The sequence below is a fragment of the Salmo salar genome, chromosome ssa24, assembly GCF_905237065.1.
Source record: "Salmo salar chromosome ssa24, Ssal_v3.1, whole genome shotgun sequence".
Taxonomy (NCBI): Eukaryota; Metazoa; Chordata; class Actinopteri; order Salmoniformes; family Salmonidae; genus Salmo; species Salmo salar.
The window spans coordinates 13787403-13805279 of NC_059465.1; the positions used below are offsets into that span (position 1 = coordinate 13787403).

General features: G+C 42.3%; 1 protein-coding gene across 1 annotated transcript in view; it reads right to left on the bottom strand.

The window, feature by feature from the left end:
• Positions 1-16009: 16009 nt before the first annotated feature.
• Positions 16010-17877, bottom strand: part of LOC106585065 (single-stranded DNA-binding protein 2) — a 96666-nt gene continuing 94798 nt past the window's right edge. Inside the window, exon 17 of the mRNA XM_014170825.2 lies at positions 16010-17858. Coding sequence (XP_014026300.1) covers positions 17829-17858 — 30 coding nt within the window. The 3' untranslated portion in view covers positions 16010-17828. The remainder of the gene's footprint in view (positions 17859-17877) is intronic.

Consider the following 17877-nt stretch of genomic DNA (forward strand, 5'->3'; position numbering starts at 1 on the left):
TGTAGGGGCAGATTTATGTGATTTTATCTTCAAGAGATTTTATTATCCCCTCCCAAGTGGCGCAGGGGTCTAAGGCACCCATTGCCAGTGTTGCCAACTCCTCAGTAAGGAAAGTAGCTATTGGCTGTCCTAAAAGTCGCTAGAAGTCGCTAAGTAACGTCATCACATAATATGCATAATTGGCAATGTGCATGTAATTGTGATGGACGCTGTAGGAGAGAGGAATATCATCGTGGGAGAGACAAAAAAGTGAGTAAAAAAACACCCTAAATATGTTTAGAACTCCAAATTAACTTTCTTCTGTTGATTCTTGTTTTTTTTAATGTCACAATTACAACCCTCCTCCTTTATCTGGGCTTGGGACCGGCAAACGTGACCCAAAAGAGACACTCTGGCGGAGTTACTTCGTTTTTTATTTTATTTTTAGTTTAGTTTGGTTTTTAACCTTATGGTCCACTTAGGAGCCTACAACAAGGAACTTCTGAAGAAGGAAAATGTTTTATTTCTACAATTTCCAAAAGCTAACCAAACAAAAACATAATTACTTTTACGAGACGTGTTTGCATTAGTAGCACAATTTCTAACGTGGGATGGCTGAGGATTTTAACAAAGCAAATTTGAGGAAAAGGCTGCCGAAGTCCTATCAACATATCGACTATAGTGCTTTGAGAGACAAGTCAAGGATCATATCACCTCTACCTTACCTGTCACCCTAGACCCACTTCAATTTGCTTACCACCCCAATAGATCCACAGACAATGCAATCGCCATCACACTGCCCTATCCCATCTGGACAAGAGGAATACCTATGTAAGAATGATGTTCATTGACTATAGCTCAGCATTCAACACCATAGTACCCTCCAAGCTCATCATTAAGTTCGAGGCCCTGCATCTGAACCCCGCCCTGTGCAACTGGGCCCTGGACTTCCTGACGGGCCGTCCCCAGGTGGTGAAGGTAGGAAACAACACCTCCACTTCGTTGATCCTCAACACTGGGGCCCCGCAAGGGTGCTTGCTCAGCCCCCTCCTGTACTCACGTCACCCCGCTCCTCCGCTCTCTCCACTGGCTTCCAGTTGAAGCTCGCATCCGCTACAAGACCATGGTGATTGCCTACGGAGCTGTGAAGGGAACGGCACCTCCATACCTTCAGGCTCTGATCAGGCCCTACACCCAAACAAGGGCACTGCGTTCATCCACCACTGGCCTGCTCGCCCCCCTACCTCCTGAGGAAGCACAGTTCCTGCTCAGCCCAGTCAAAACTGTTCGCTGCTCTGGCACCCCAATGGTGGAACAAGCTCCCTCACGACGCCAGGACAGCGGAGTCAATCACCACCTTCCGGAGACACCTGAAACCCCACCTCTTTAAGGAATACCTAGGATAGGATAAAGTAATCCTTCTAACCCCCCCTTAAAAGATTTAGATGCACTATTGTAAAGTGGTTGTTCCACTGGATATCATAAGGTGAATGCACCATTTTGTAAGTCGCTCTGGATAAGAGCGTCTGCTAAATGACTTAAATGTAAATGTAAATGTACTCTCTGTTCACCCATGACTGCGTGGCCAAGCACGCCTCCAACTCAATAACCAAGTTTGCAGACAACACAACATTAGTAGGCTTGATTACCAACAATGACAAGACAGCCTACAGGGAAGGGATGAGGGCTCTGGGACTGTGGTGCCAGGAAAATAACTGCTCACTCAACATCAACAAAACAAAAGGAGATGATAGTGGACTTCAGGAAACAGCAGAGGGAGCACCCCGCTATCCACATCGGAGGGACTGTAGTGGAGAAGGTGGAAAGCTTCAAGTACCTCGGCGTACACATCATTGACACACTGAAATGGTCCACCCACACCGACAGTGTGGTGAAGAAGGCGCTACAGGAGGCTGAAGAAATTTGGCTTGGCACTTAAAACCCTCACAAACTTTTACAGATGCACAATTGAGAGCATCCTGTCGGGTTGTATCACTGCTTGGTACGGCAACTGCACCGCCCGCAACCGCAAGGCTCTACAAAGGGTGGTGCGGTCTGCCCAATGCATCACCGGGGGCAACTACCTGCCCTCCAGGACACCTACAGCACCCGATGTCCCAGGAAGGCTAAAAAGATCATCAAGGACAACGGCCACCCGAGCCACTGCATGTTCACTCCGCTATCATCCAGAAGGCGAGGTCAGTACAGGTGCATTAAAGCTGGGACAGAGACTGAAAAACAGCTTCTATCTCAAGGCCATCAGACTGTTAAATAGTCATCACTGCTGCCTATATACATAGACTTGAAATCACTGGACATTTTAAGAAATGGAACACTAGTCACTTTAATAACGTTTACATATCTTGCATTACTCATCTCGTATGTGTATATACTGTATTCTATATCTTAGTCTATGCCTCTCTGACATTGCTCGTCCATATATTTATATATTCTTAATTCCATTCCTTTACTTCGATGTGTGTATATGTTGTGAACTTGTTAGATATCACTTGTTAGATATTACTGCACTGTCAGAGCTAGAAACACAAGCATTTCGCTACACCTGCAATAACAACCGCTAAACACGTGTATGTGACCAATAAAATAGGATTTGATGATTTGATAAGGAGGCAAGGACGTGAGGAATCAAGGAAATGCAATTGAAATTCTCCACTTTCCCCCATTCCCTCACCTCCCTCTCAAAGTACATTGGAGGAGAGGAGTGAAGGTTCCTCCCCTTAGGCTGCAATGCACTTTCATGGATTAAACAAGGACAGAGGAAGCAAGAATTTGCCAGCTAGTTTTTAGACACAGACATAATGCTTGAAGAGTTTACTGATTATATGATTTTGATTATATGATTTTGTTGACAGAACCCATTGTAATTATATCAACTATTAAAACATAAAAATGCTATTGATTATCTTTTTCATTCTTCGGGAATGTTTAGCATGGCCGTAAATGATAGAGAAGTTGACCTGGCAACTAGTCATGACAAAGAAACATGTTGTATCCATGTTTCTTGTGACATTTTGAATGACATGTAGATGTTTTGTTGTTGCTAGGTGGAGTTACGGTCTCATTGCACCTACAGTGCCTTGCAAAAGTATTCATGCCCCTTGCTGTTTTTCCTATTTTGTGGCATTACAACCTGTAATTTAAATAGATTTTTATTTGGATTTCATGTAATGGACATACACAAAATAGTCCAAATTGGTGAAGTGAAATGCTAAAAATTACTTGTTTAAAAAAATTCATACAAATAAGTAAATGGAAAAGTGGTGCGTGCATATGCATTCACCCCCTTTGCTATGAAGCCCCTAAATAAGATCTGGTGCAACCAATTACCTTCACAAGTCACATAATTAGTTAAATAAAGTCCACCTGTGTGCAACCTAAGTGTCACAAGGTCTGTCACATGATCTCAGTGTATATATACACCTGTTCTGAAAGGCCCCAGAGTCTGCAACACCACTAAGTAAGGGGTACCACAAAGACCAAGGAGCTCTCCAAACAGGTCAGGGACAAAGTTGTGGAGAAGTACAGATCAGGGTTGGATTATAAAAAAATATCAGAAACTGAACATCCCACGGAGCACCATTTAATCCATTATTAAAAAATGGAAAAAATATGGCACCACAACAAACCTGCCAAGAGAGTGCCGCCCACCAAAACTCACAGACCAGAAAAGGAGGGCATTAAACAGAGAGGCAACAAAGAGACCAAAGATAACCCTAAAGGAGCTGCAAAGCTCCACAGTGGAGATTGGAGTATCTGTCCATAGGACCACTGTAAGCTGTACACTCCACAGAGCTGGGCTTTACGGAAGAGTGGCCAGAAAATGCCATTACTTAAAGAAAAACATTAGTGTTTGCCAAAAGGCATGTGGAAGACTCCCCAAACATATGGAAGAAGGTACTCTGGTCAGATGAGACTAAAATGTTCCTTTCTGTCCATCAAGGAAAACACTATGCCTGGCACAAACCCAACACCTCCCATCACCCTGAGAATACCATCAGTGAAGTATGGTGGTGGCAGCATCATACTGTGGGGATGTTTTTACATCGGCAGGGACTGGCAAACTGGTTAGAATTGAAGGAATGATGGATGGCGCTAAATACAGTGAAATTCTTGAGGGAAACCTGTTTGTCTTCCAGAGATTTGAGACTGGGACAGAAATTCACCTTCCAGCAGGACAATGACCCTAAGCATACTGCTAAAGCAACACTCGAGTGGTTTAAGGGGAAACATTTAAATGTCTTGGAATGGCCTAATCAAAGCCCAGACCTCAATCCAATTGCGAATCTGTGGTATGACTTGAAGATTGCTGTACACCAGCGGAACCCATCCAACTTGAAGGAGCTGGAGCAATTTTGCCTTGGAGAATGGGCAAAAATCCCAGTGGCTAGATGTGCCAAGCTTATAGAGACATACCCCAAGAGACTTGCAGCTGTATTTTCTGCAAAAGTGGCTCTACAAAGTATTGACTTTGTGGAGGAGAATAGTTATGCACTCAAGTTTTCATTTTTTTTTTGTGTCTTATTTCTTGTTTGTTTCACAAGAAAAAATATTTTGCATCTTCAAAGTGGTAGGCATGTTGTGTAAATCAAATGATACAAATCCTCAAAATCTATTTTAATTCCAGGTTGTAAGGCAACAAGAGGAAAAATGCCAAGGGGGTGAATACTTTCGCAAGCCACTGTACCTATACATTTATTCCTGTAACTACACATGTGAAGCTGCAAGAAACTATCATACCATTTTGAACTTTTGACCTTGATGTCACACATTGGCCCCTTTATTTATAGTAAGACCCACATACAATAATTGCACATTGACCCACTTATGTGGCTTGATTTGTGGGCTAAATTTGTGGGCTGAAAATAAAGCTGCTTATTTTGGTTTTCCGTCCTTTAAATTATTTAGAATTGCTTTCAGACTTTGTCCCAGATACCTAGAACAGTTTGTCTTTATGTGTTCTCCCTCATGTGAAGTAAAAAATGGACTGTCAGAGGTGGGTGCTGGAAACACTTCCAGAGGTGGTTGCCAAAACTTTTCCAGAGAAGTTTGTCTGCAGATTCTACACATTTCCCGTAGGCCTAGTCCTAGAGGAGTTGGAACTTGATGTTTTATCTATTGTATTATGGTACATGTTTTCTCCCATCTAGTGTACTTTTTATATTTTATATATGGCTCCCCTGTTCTCACTATTTTTGCCAATTCTTATTCAAGGCTACAAATGTTGTGTATCTCATACTTCTAACCTTAAAATTCATTTTGATAGAATATATATATATATTTCACCTTTTTTTATTTATATTGCCTATTGTTGTTTACTATGTACTGTCCACCAATGAACATTCTGTAACAACTCCCTCTCCAATCAGGGTTGATTGGATCATGATTTGTTCAAAAGAATGCATGTTGTGTCATAGTATCATTGTACTCCCTGACTAAGGCCATGCTGCTGAAACGGGTCAGAGTTTTAAAGGTTTTGTTCTATTGAACATGCCATAACAATAAAGACATTTTAATTAAATAAAGAGTGCCCTAACATTAAAAAAAATAAAAAGAGTGCCTTGGTCCTCTTTTTGGGGGGTCATTTAAAACCCCTTTACCAAAGAGCACTTTCAACCTACAACGTTCTACTGTATCCCAGCAGTGCTTCCCTTCCTTTTTTCTACAAGTTGATCTGTCCAAGCTTTTACGGTAAACTTTAAATTCATTTTGTTAGAATGATAGAGCACCCTCCAAATGTCCATTTGCCATTTCAAGTAAGTACATTGGAATATATTCAATTGGAACTTTTTACATCTGTGTGCCCTGACACAATATGTATATTTGCTGATCACTCACTGTGCACCGTAGTGTAATCTGGCTGCACATCAAGTAAGCATTGACCGACTCCACGTTTTGGTCCTGTCCAGACCGACTTCTTTTTTTGGGGGTCTGTTTTTTGGTGCAGTATACTTCTATGATTGATTCAGATTTGGTCTAGTCCGAACCAATCATAAATATCTATGTTTAACAAGTTTGGACAGCACAGTACAGGACAGCAGAGTACAGTACAGTAAAGAAAAGTATAGTTCAGTACAGTAGAGCAGGGGTTCCCAAACTTTTTCACTCTGGCCCCCTTCCAGCATTCTGGAACATCGATCAGATTTGGTCTGATTCACCAAATGTGTACTTGTTTGGGGGGCGGAGCTAGGGTTGTGGCAGTCATGAAAATTTGTCAGACGGTTTTTGTCATGCAAAAGTCTGCAGTCTCATGGTAATTGACCATTAATTAACATAAACATGTTTAGCATCTCCAGGCTCCACTCATACAAGCAGCAGACAAGCCTCTGATGCAAGCCATTGGAACAGCTACATTTAAAAAAGTATAATAAATACATTATTTTTGGCAGGTCTAAAGAAACAACATGATATTGTTGGGTTATGAGAATATGAAAATATACTAATTCATGTCACTGATGGAGTGCTAAGGTTTAGAGGGTCTACACCAGAAGTTAAGGGTTATAGGAGGAAGGTATATAGTGTGTGCAACTAAGCTTGGAATGTGTTGAGTGCAGGGAAGCGGTTACATGTGGCAGGCATTGATAAGGGCAGAGAGCCATGAATTAGTAATGGAGGGGGGTTGAGGTGAGGTGAGGTCAGGTCACCTTAAGGGAGAAATAGAAGTTTATGGCCGTATCACTAGTGTCCTGCCTAGCAGTAAAGAACGATGTTTGTACAAATGGGTAGGAGGAGACTCAGCCTAGGAGAAAGGGTTAAATATCAGTGCTTGTGTGAAATGTTTTTTTGTCTGTCTGAATAACAGCTGTATCGACCCTTTGGGAATAATTCAACTTGGTTAAGCTTCTCTAGTGTCCGTGAGTTATTTACTCTGAAAATAAGAACCTAACAATATGAAGAACATGTATTTCAGAAGAACAAAATATGAGTTGGCCTACTGTATGTTATCTGGCTATAAGCCATGCCATAGGCTCTTGTTCATTTTGCAGACAAGATATGCATATAAGTACAGTGCCATTATTTTATATTATATGATTTTATAGTAAGAAGAATATAATTGAACTTAGCTGAATAAAATATAATGCATATTTTTCCAATTCCAGAGCGAGTGTGCGCATATGAAGTGGCTATGTTGAGCGTAAAAGTGATCATTTGAAACAGGTCCTATATGCTAGATTTTTAGTTATTTGGCAAATTTAGCTGTGAATGATACAAACCTTAGAATGCCTTAGAAATAAAAAGATGATATATGGGCTGCATGATGCGTCTATAGGCTATTTAAGCAATAAGGCACAATGGGGTGTGGTATATGACCAATATACCACGGCTAAGGGTTGTTCTTATGCATGCACCCTAAGCGGAGTGCCTGAATACAGTGCTTAGCCGTAGTATATTGACCATATACCACAAACCTCGAGGTGCCTTATTGCTATAATAAACTAGTTACCAACGTAATTAGAGCACTAACAATACCCTGAAGTATATGGTCTGATATACCAGGGCTGTCAGCCAATCAGCATTCAGGGCTCAAACCACCCAGTTAATAATAATGATTTGAGAAAGTTGGCAAAAAAAGCTTGCACTCTAGTCCTTGCCTCAGGCACAAGCTGTTCTCTCCTCAAGTGATCATATTTTCACCCATCAGACTATTCTCAATTTAACCATGTCTTTCCTAATATGTAATTGGGACACTATCAAATGGGCAAGACAAAAATGACATCATCCGTATGCACTGGATTAGTGAATGGAGGCCACTTTCCCACCGTTACGTTTTTCGCTCATGTTGGGTAGGCTACTCTGGTAATTTCACTGCCACAGGTAATATTTCGCACACACTATGTATACCATGGGCTCTCCAACCCTGTTCCTGCAGCTACCCAGTGCTTCATTTCGGAAACCCAAGTGAAATCTGTTCGGGAACATCGATTGTAATATGGTTTCACAGCTAAACATATGTAATTAAACTGTTGACAGCCCCGCTCTCTGCGCCCTGGAGAAAGGAATGAAGTATAGAGGGGGATGGAAACTCACCATGGTGAGATATTCTGTAGCTAAAGGTAATGCGTGAGTCTATTTATGAAAATAACAAAAATTCCCTATTACTTGACTATTCAAAATCTAAGTCACAGAAATTTTTAACTGCTGCTCAGGGTCAGCTGGCTGGCTTCACTCTGTCAAAGTACTGGACAGAATTATTACAGACAGGAAAAATAAACATTAGAAATGTAGGAGTAAAATAATGGTAAGTAAGCATGTTATAGGAAATATGTCGCAACTACCTTATTGGAGGAGCAATTTTCTCAACAGCTCTTTTTTCTCCAACTCTATCGATCACCATGTCAGTATCCAGGGCCATTAGGATGCCCTTCCCAGTGACCATCAGCATGAAGGCCTCTAGGTGTTCTTGTGAGAGATTGCTCCCAAGTCTGCTCTTGATATACTTTAAGGTAAAGAAACTTCGCTCACAAGCTACCTGGGTAACTGAGAAAGTGAGTAGGAACTTGTATCCAAGGCCAAGAATATGGTATGCATCAGTCAGCGGGTTGTACCGTCTCAGCATCTGGTAACAACACAGTGGACATTCTTTACAGGATGAGCAGCATTTATTCTTCATTTCCACCTCATCTTCATTTCCATCAGGGGCATCCTCCACAGTCCTGGTCATGTAGTCCTCCAATCCTGAACTTTTCAGTCTTTTCCACTGTACAGCGAGGCTCCTCAGCTCACACTGCAAATTGTCAACAGTTGCTCGGCTATCAAATCGAAGCAAATATTTGCTGAGCTCTTGAAGGGCTGTCTCTGGAAGACCATTGGATGTTATTTGGGAGAAGTTTCTAGGGTCCAAAAGGGCAAGGTCAGCATATAGAGTGCCATGAGACAGTATCCACAGGCGATTTCTATCTGTGACTGTATCCATAATTTGGATTGTGGACTTTATAGGCACTCTGCCTCTGTCAAAGCTTCATCTTGAGCCATCTCTCCAGACATGATTTTCTTCTTTCTTGCCCTTTTCTGTGGCAGAGTGGCTTCCACCTCCTTCAACTCTGTGTCCTCATCCTGTTCTTTGAGCTTCTTATTTGCAAACTGAACAAATGTATCTGTAGCTGCCTTAATGGTGTCAAAGTCTCTTGACATGCCTTTCAGGGTTTCCTGTGTAGCCACAACCATTCGATGGGCAGACAGGATGTCCATCCCACTTGTCTGCTGGTATTTGGACAGTGGTGACGTGTTCTCAAATATCCGAAGAAATATTTGAGCTGTCAGTATTGTCTCATACCGGAGAAGAGCCTCAGTAAATCCTTTTGCCTTCACCCGAACAGTTATCTTCATGTTGACCTGTCCTTGTATGGCTGATAGTGTGAGGAGTACGTCAACATAGAGACCCTGGTCTGGTTTTCCAAAGGATCCAAAGACCTTCTTCAAAGCACTATCCTTAGCCCACCAGCGTGTTTCTCCGATTGGAGATATGTGTCTGTGTCGTGTGTCCTGGCTCTTCTTCTCCCACACATCCATCCTTTGGTAGGATTCACGGAGTAACACAGCAATGTGCAAACAGTGACCCACTTGCTAAGATTTCAGTTAAATTTCAGTTGTGTCATACAAAACCAGATTAAGGGCATGTGCATAGCACCATACATGCACTTGATTGGGGGACTTTGAGGATAACAGAGTAGAGAAGCCCTTATTTTTGCCCTGCATATTGGATGCTCTATCCGTAGCATTGCCAATGCACTTGCTCATGTCTAATTTTAGTTTATCCACTACATCTGTCAACAACTGGACAAAGTACTGTCCAGTGGATGCCTCACACTTCACATCAGCCACAAGCCTCTCTTGTACGACGTCTGTCACATGTCTCACAATGACAGAGCACTGGTCTTGAGAAGTTATGTCCTGAGTTGTGTCGATCTGGACAGAGAACATTCCAGCTTGCTCAATTTCACTTGACATGGTCTCTTGGATAATGCTCTGAATTGTGTGAAGGACGGTGTTGAGTCTTTTTTTGAGAGGAGTGTGATTAAAGAACCTCTGCCTCTTGCCCCAGACTGATGTAGGTTCTTGCTTTTCTCAATGCATTCGGTGAGATGTTCTTTCAAGCAGACGTCATACTTTTCAAGGCGGTATTATCATCTCCAAGAAATTACTGTGATCCTCTAATGTATACGCAGCCTCAGACTGCATCCCCCTGTAACTGAGCCCCCTCTTGCCAATGACTTTCACTATGTCTACGACACGTTCCAGCACCTGCCTTCTCCTGCATACCTGCTCTCTGTGGGCAGACACCTGACTGCCACTGAGATGACTTTGAATGTCTGCTTTGGAGGACCTTAAAAAGTATGCCTCAGCACTACTTCTGTGCATGTTGCCCTTCTCATGCTCTTCTACCCTTTGGTGAACATGTTTCCAATCTGTCATTCCACTCATAAAAATACTGCCGTCAGTAGGCTTCGCAAATGCCATACAAATTGAACAGTATAACGCATGGCTTTCTTCATTGTATGACAGTCATTTCCGATTGGTGCCGTCTTTTAAACAGAAAACCCTCTGTACCACAGAGTTTTTTGATTTCTGCAAAAAAATGTTTTTAGGTCATCTGACTGGGGTCACTTGAAATAATCAAAAGTTGGTCTGGCATCCTGGCATTCCCTGACTCTCTCTTCCACTGGAACTGGACTGGGCCTGTCATCAACCCCAAAGATCCTCTCTTCCACTGAAACTGGACTGGGCCTGTCATCAACCCCAAAGATCCTCTCTTCCACTGAAACTGGACTGGTGCTGTCATCAACATCAATGCTCACTTCCACTGAAACTGGACTGGACCTATCATCAACCTGAATATGAATAAAATAATATATAAATGAACTAATAAAAAAACTACAAAACACAGCAGCAGCCCACTATTTCATATCAAGTGAATTAATTTGTATTTATTTATTTCACCTTTATTTAACCAGGTAGGCAAGTTTAGAACAAGTTCTCATTTACAATTGCGACCTGGCCAAGATAAAGCAAGCAGTTTGACACATACAACAACACAGAGTTACACATGGAGTAAAACAAACATACAGTCAATAATATAGTAGAAAAATAAGTCTATATACAAAGTGAGCAAATGAGGTGAGACAAGGGAGGTAAAGGCAAAAAAGGCCATGGTGGCGAAGTAAATACAATATAGCAAGTAAAACACTGGAATGGTAGATTTGCAGTGGAAGAAAGTGCAAAGTAGAAATAGAAATAATGGGGTGCAAAGGAGCAAAATAAATAAATAAATACAGTAGGGAAAGAGGTAGTTGTTTGGGCTAAATTATAGATGGGCTATGTACAGGTGCAGTAATCTGTGAGCTGCTCTGACTGCTGGTGCTTAAAGCTAGTGAGGGAGATGAGTGTTTCCAGTTTTAGAGATTTTTGTAGTTCCTTCCAGTCATTGGCAGCAGAGAACTGGAAGGAGAGGTGGCTGAAGGAGGAATTGGCTTTGGGGGTGACCAGAGAGATATACCTGCTGGAGCGCGTGCTACAGGTGGGTGCTGCTATGGTGACCAGTGAGCTGAGATAAGGGGGGACTTTACCTAGCAGGGTCTTGTAGATGACCTGGAGCCAGTGGGTTTGGCGACGAGTATGAAGCGAGGGCCAGCCAACGAGAGTGTACAGGTCGCAGTGGTGGGTAGTATATGGGGCTTTGGTGACAAAACGGATGGCACTGTGATAGACTGCATCCAGTTTATTGAGTAGGGTATTGGAGGCTATTTTGTAAATGACATCGCCGAAGTCGAGGATCGGTAAGATGGTCAGTTTTACGAGGGTATGTTTGGCAGCATGAGTGAAAGATGCTTTGTTGCGAAATAGGAAGCCAATTCTAGATTTAACTTTGGATTGGAGATGTTTGATGTGAGTCTGGAAGAAGAGTTTACAGTCTAACCAGACACCTAGGTATATGTAGTTGTCCACATATTCTAAGTCAGAACCATCCAGAGTAGTGATGCTGGACGTGTGGGCAGGTGCAGGCAGCGATCGGTTGAAGAGCATGCATTTACTTGTATTTAAGAGCAGTTGGAGGCCATGGAAGGAGAGTTGTATGGTATTGAAGCTCGCCTGGAGGGTAGTTAACAGTGTCCAAAGAAGGGCCAGAAGTATACAGAATGGTGTCGTCTGCGTAGAGGTGGATCAGAGAATCACCAGCAGCAAGAGCGACATCATTGATGTATACAGAGAAAAGAGTCGGCCCAAGAATTGAACCCTGTGGCACCCCCATAGAGACTGCCAGAGGCCCGGACAACAGGCCCTCCGATTTGACACACTGAACTCTATCAGAGAAGTAGTTGGTGAACCAGGCGAGGCAATCATTTGAGAAACCAAGGCTATTGAGTCTGCCGATGAGGATGTGGTGATTGACAGAGTCGAAAACCTTGGCCAGGTCAATGAATACGGCTGGATAGTATTGTTTCTTATCGATGGCGGTTAAGATATCGTTTAGGACCTTGAGCGTGGCTGAGGTGCACCCATGACCAGCTCTGAAACCAGATTGTATATCGGAGAAGGTGCGGTGGGATTCGAAATGGTCGGTAATCTGTTTGTTGACTTGGGTTTCAAAGACTTTAGAAAGGCAGGGTAGGATAGATATAGGTCTGTAGCAGTTTGGGTCAAGAGTGTCCCCCCCTTTGAAGAGGGGGATGACCGCAGCTGCTTTCCAATCTTTGGGAATCTCAGACGACACGAAAGAGATGTGTGAGGAATGACAACACAACTTTTCTTTGTGTGGTTTTACTTGCCGTTTACACCGGATTGTTGGCATGATGATGAGTTTCAATGCATTGTCTAGTAAGAGGTGAAGTGGTAGGAAACGTGGCGATGAGGATCATAGCTAGTAAATCACTGTAGCCATATTCTCCTGCACAAAATATGAATTTGAGAGGGAAAGGACTTGATTCGATTTACAATATGTGTACTATTTGCAACCAATGGCTGTATAGACATGAAATACAATGAGCTAATTAACGTTTGTATATGTCTAATGCAATTTAACGTTTAGAACGACAAGCTAAAAGCAATCAGAATCTAATGAAAATGCTTATTTTAGCTAAGTAAAATTATACGACAGTAAATCACTGATACTCAAGTGATTGCCATTTCCCACAAAGTCCCCACAGTACGGTGAAATCTAACCTTAGGCATTCAGAGCTTTACTAGGCGTCACATTTGAGTTTTTCCGCTGGCCGGTTTGAACACCCTGTAACTGTACGTCTTTACCGCAATTCTTTCTTTCTGGTACATTTACACATCCGTAGCTAACCAATAGTATTTGGATTTCACTCATAAATTCTGATATAACATGTTGTATTTGAAACACATTTAGGCACATATCTACCGCTTCAGGCTGCACTGTCTTTGGCTTCGCTGTACTCTCCGTCTACTCTTTTACCCGCGAACCAGGTTGTGGCATCTTCCTCTTGCCAGTCTAGCACTTCGATGATACTTGCATTTGAGTGAAGACTTTTGAATCTTTTGTCTCTTAACTTTTCAGCCCCGCCCGTACATTTTTTTACTCTGCTTTTCCATTTTCTATTGTAGCTAGTTTTCGAGCTGTCAGTGTCAATGTGAGTGTGGACGGGGCTAAGGGTTGCATAGACGTTCGTTTTGAATACAGTGGGCGAAAAAAGTATTTGATCCCCTGCTGATTTTGTACGTTTGCCCACTGATAAAGAAAGGATCAGTCTATCATTTTAATGGTAGGTTTATTTGAACAGTGAGAGACAGAATAACAACAAAAAAATCCAGAAAAACGCATGTCAAAAATGTTATAAAATGATTTGTATTTTAATGAGGGAAATAAGTATTTGACCCCTCTGCAAAACATGACTTAGTACTTGGTGGCAAAACGCTTGTTGGCAATCACAGAGGTCAGACGTTTCTTGTAGTTGGCCATCAGGTTTGCACACATCTCAGGAGGGATTTTGTCCCACTCCTCTTTGCAGATCTTCTCCAAGTCATTAAGGTTTCGAGGCTGACGTTTGGCAACTCGAACCTTCAGCTCCCTCCACAGATTTTCAATGGGATTAAGGTCTGGAGACTGGCTAGGCCACTCCAGGACCTTAATGTGCTTCTTCTTGAGCCACTCCTTTGTTGCCTTGGCCGTGTGTTTTGGGTCATTGTCAGCATATTCCCTATAATGTAAACAGAAATAACTTCAAATGCCTGACTTCAAATTAAACCAAATAGTTTACACTCACGACTACTGGTTTCAATAAAATATTCAGTCAATTTACAAGCGAATCCTTTATGAATTTATTATTACAAATCAACTTGCAAGGCTACTAACCTGCTAACATTAGCCCTACTAGCCTGCTAATGTTAGCCCTACCAGCTTACTAACGTTATGCTAGCAGTGCATGAGTCAGCCAGTTGCTATCAACACCTAGCTTACAGCTACATTAAAGTAGACCAAAGGTTAAGAAATACATAATGCCATCTAACCAGTTATCAAAGAATGTTAGCTATATGCAGTTCTTAGCCAGTAAGCTAGCCAGCCAGCCAGCTAACATTAGCTATTTAGCCAATTAGCTGTTAGACTAGCCAGTCTAGCCAAACACCACGGTTATAGTCGGCAAGCTAGAGCACAACTAACACAACACAACAAAACATAACCGCAGATTAAAAGCAAAGAGAGTGCAGACTTACAGATTGATGGCTGGGGCCCATCTGATGGTAAAACGCTTTAAAGAATGCAGGCTGAGTTAGCTACCAAAGTGAGGGGGAGGCAGGGGCTTCATTGTCAGAGGGGGAGACAGGGAAATCCAAAATAGATAGATTCCAGATGTCCGTCAGCTAGCCTGCTAGCACTAAGCCAAGGTGGAACAAAATTACAAAACTCATAGCCTACTTCACAGAGAACCTGCCAAATTTTACAAATTTAGAAAACAAAAAGGAGAACAGACAAAGTACTTCACAATTAGAGCAAGCAGGTATGATCAGGGCCGGACTAAGAAATCATAGGCCTCGGGGCTTATTTTATTATACAGCCACTCTTGGGCCCCCTATAGGCTTGGGCTCAGCCCCTTACTCACACAATGGACCAGTCACATTTATTTATTATGCATTTTTGTATTAATCAGTTACCCAATCAAGGCAGGGCACCCAAGTAGGCCCCGTACCTCCTCTCTTTCCCCCATCTGATTAGCAAAGCGGCAGAAGGCAGCAGCAGGCTGTCTACACTCAAAAAGAGCGCCAAAAAAGTATTGTTTGTACTTATAGGTTACCAGATCGTGACTACAACTAAGTTACGAAGTCTTTGAGCACACTGTGTTGTTACATTGGTGAGTAAAAACTCATGCTTCCTACCTTTTTTAAAGCTTTTGAAAAAGCGAATGTATATCATTTTGCTCACTGGGCAGTAGTGTACTGCTGTTGTTGTTGACAGACACACGCACATCATTGGCTGCGTTTAGACAGGCAGCCCAAATCTGATCTTTTTTTTGTTGACCAACCAGATCAGTTCTAAAAGACCGAGAAAATATCAGAAGTGGGCTGTCTAGGCCTCCCGAGTGGAGCAGCGGTCTAAGGCACTGCATCGCAGTGCTTGAGGCGTCACTACAGCCCCGGGTTCAATCCCAGGCTGTGTTACAGCCAGCCGTGACCGGGAGACCCATGAGGCAGCGCACAATTGGTCCGGGTTAGGGGAGGGTTTAGCCGGCCGGGATTTCCTTGTCCCATCGTGCTCTAGCAGCTCCTTGTGGTGGGCCGGGCGCCTGCAAGCTGTATTCGGTCATCAGTTGGACAGTGTTTCCTCCGACACATTGGTGCGGCTGGCTTCCGGGTTAAGCGATCAGTGTGTCAAGAAGCAATGTGTCTTGGCAGGGTCGTGTTACGGAGGACGCATGGCTCTCGACCTTCGCCTCTCCCGAGTCTGTATGGGAGTTGCAGCGATGAGACAAGACTAACTACCAATTGGGGAGAAAAAAGGTGTAAAAAGTAAAATAATTGGGTTGCTTGTATAAACACATGCATGCACATTAGACATACAAGGAGTCAACATTTTTAATGAGGGAAGAGAAGCTTTATACCAGCATATTCAAAACCCATGTAGTACTTCTCAGTGTATTTACAAAACATAAAGAGGTAAAAAAAAAAAAAGAATAACATAAAAAGGAAGAAAATGAACACATCACAAATGGAAACAAACATAATCAACATTTGGAATCCAAAAATGTGTAAATTGTCAAATTTCACAGAAAAAAATATGCATCTTTCATTATTCATACTTGTGACTTTAAACTAACATTAAAACAAACGGCTCTGTATTGGTGTCCCCTAGTTCATCTTCCCCCTCTCTCTTTCGTTCTCTTTTTCTGTCCATCCCTCCATGTGTGAGATACATAAAGAAGAGGAGTTAGATTCGTGAGATTTAGATCTACGGGAGGGAATAGTACAATCCTGGACTAAATAATATCGTCATGGACTAAATATTATCGTAATAAACTAACATGGGCTGAGGATTAGGTTTAAAATAATACAAAACACAGCTATTTTACCTCTACACATACTCTCCAAAATACATTAAGATCACAGTTTTTCCGGATGACAATAATAAATTAATTAAGAGAATGATTTAAATGCATGTTTTTAATAATCCCTTCACACAAAAATCCCTACAACCATTGTCACCAATTGCTGCACTTTTAGTTTTCCTTTTTCGTTCAATCTACAGTCTTGCATTCTTTGAAAAATCATAACAGACATTGCATTCTTTTGACAAGGCAGAAAATAGTTCTCTTTCAGACAACCAACTGCTTGCATTTTCTCTGTTCTCTCCATCTCAGATGTGTCATCGTTAGATTGGCAAATCTCTATTTGTTTTTAGGTGTTGATGCTCGTAGTCAAGACATAGATATAAGGATGAACATTGCTCCCAGTAAATGATAAGATGTGGCCTTACAGTACTCTCTAGCCAGTACACTTACACAGTGTACAACTCAACAAGCAGGGGTACATTCTCAAACCATTCAACACGCCAAACAAAATCAACTAACCAATAAAAAACTAAATTGAAAACATGGCCCATACTGTACTGAATGATCTCTCTCTCTCCCTCTCTCTCTCTCTCCCACTCCCACTCTCTCTCTGCAGTCAACATAGCACATCAGATCCAAGTGTATGGAGGTGAAACTAAAAAAAATTGGTGAATGTTCACTGTGGGACGAAGATCTCAAATTCACTGAAGCTGTCGCCCCTCTCAAATCAAAGACAGTGGTTGCCATAATCTTCATCCAATGAGAGACGGAGGATACCATTAAATAGGCTTTATCCCAGGTTGTTGTATATCCAATGAGACTGAAGTTGTCATCTCAATATAATTCATCCAATCATAGACTGTGGTTGCCATCATGCCCATCAAATCTCAAGACTCATAACGAATGCAGGTGGAGAGACAGGCCAGAAAGCTATTCGCTCAGATTTCTTTACACTTGAGGGTTTTCAGTGTCTTTTCCACAAGATGGTGGAGCATGGTACATCTTTCTGTGTTAGCATGACTGAGAGTATGCACAGTGACATACATTTATAAATATACAGGGATTTTTCTTTCCTGGTTTGTTAGAATGGAGGTTCCTTTCATACAGTCTCTGATGGTAGGTGATGAACGAAGCAGAAGGTCACAAGTGTAAAAGTGAGAGGAAACAGAAGAAGAGAACAAACACAGATAGAGAGAGGCCAGGGGAGAACGAGGCCTGGGTCCACTGTCCTGGTAGGGAGGGCGCAGAGAGGAAGAGCCACTGGGCATAGATGACATCACGTCCTGTCTCTTCCACCAATCCACACCACTAACTGACCAGCTGGCGGAGCCTTCACACACTCATCGTCATGTTTGGAGAATACTACAGAGAGAGAGATGGA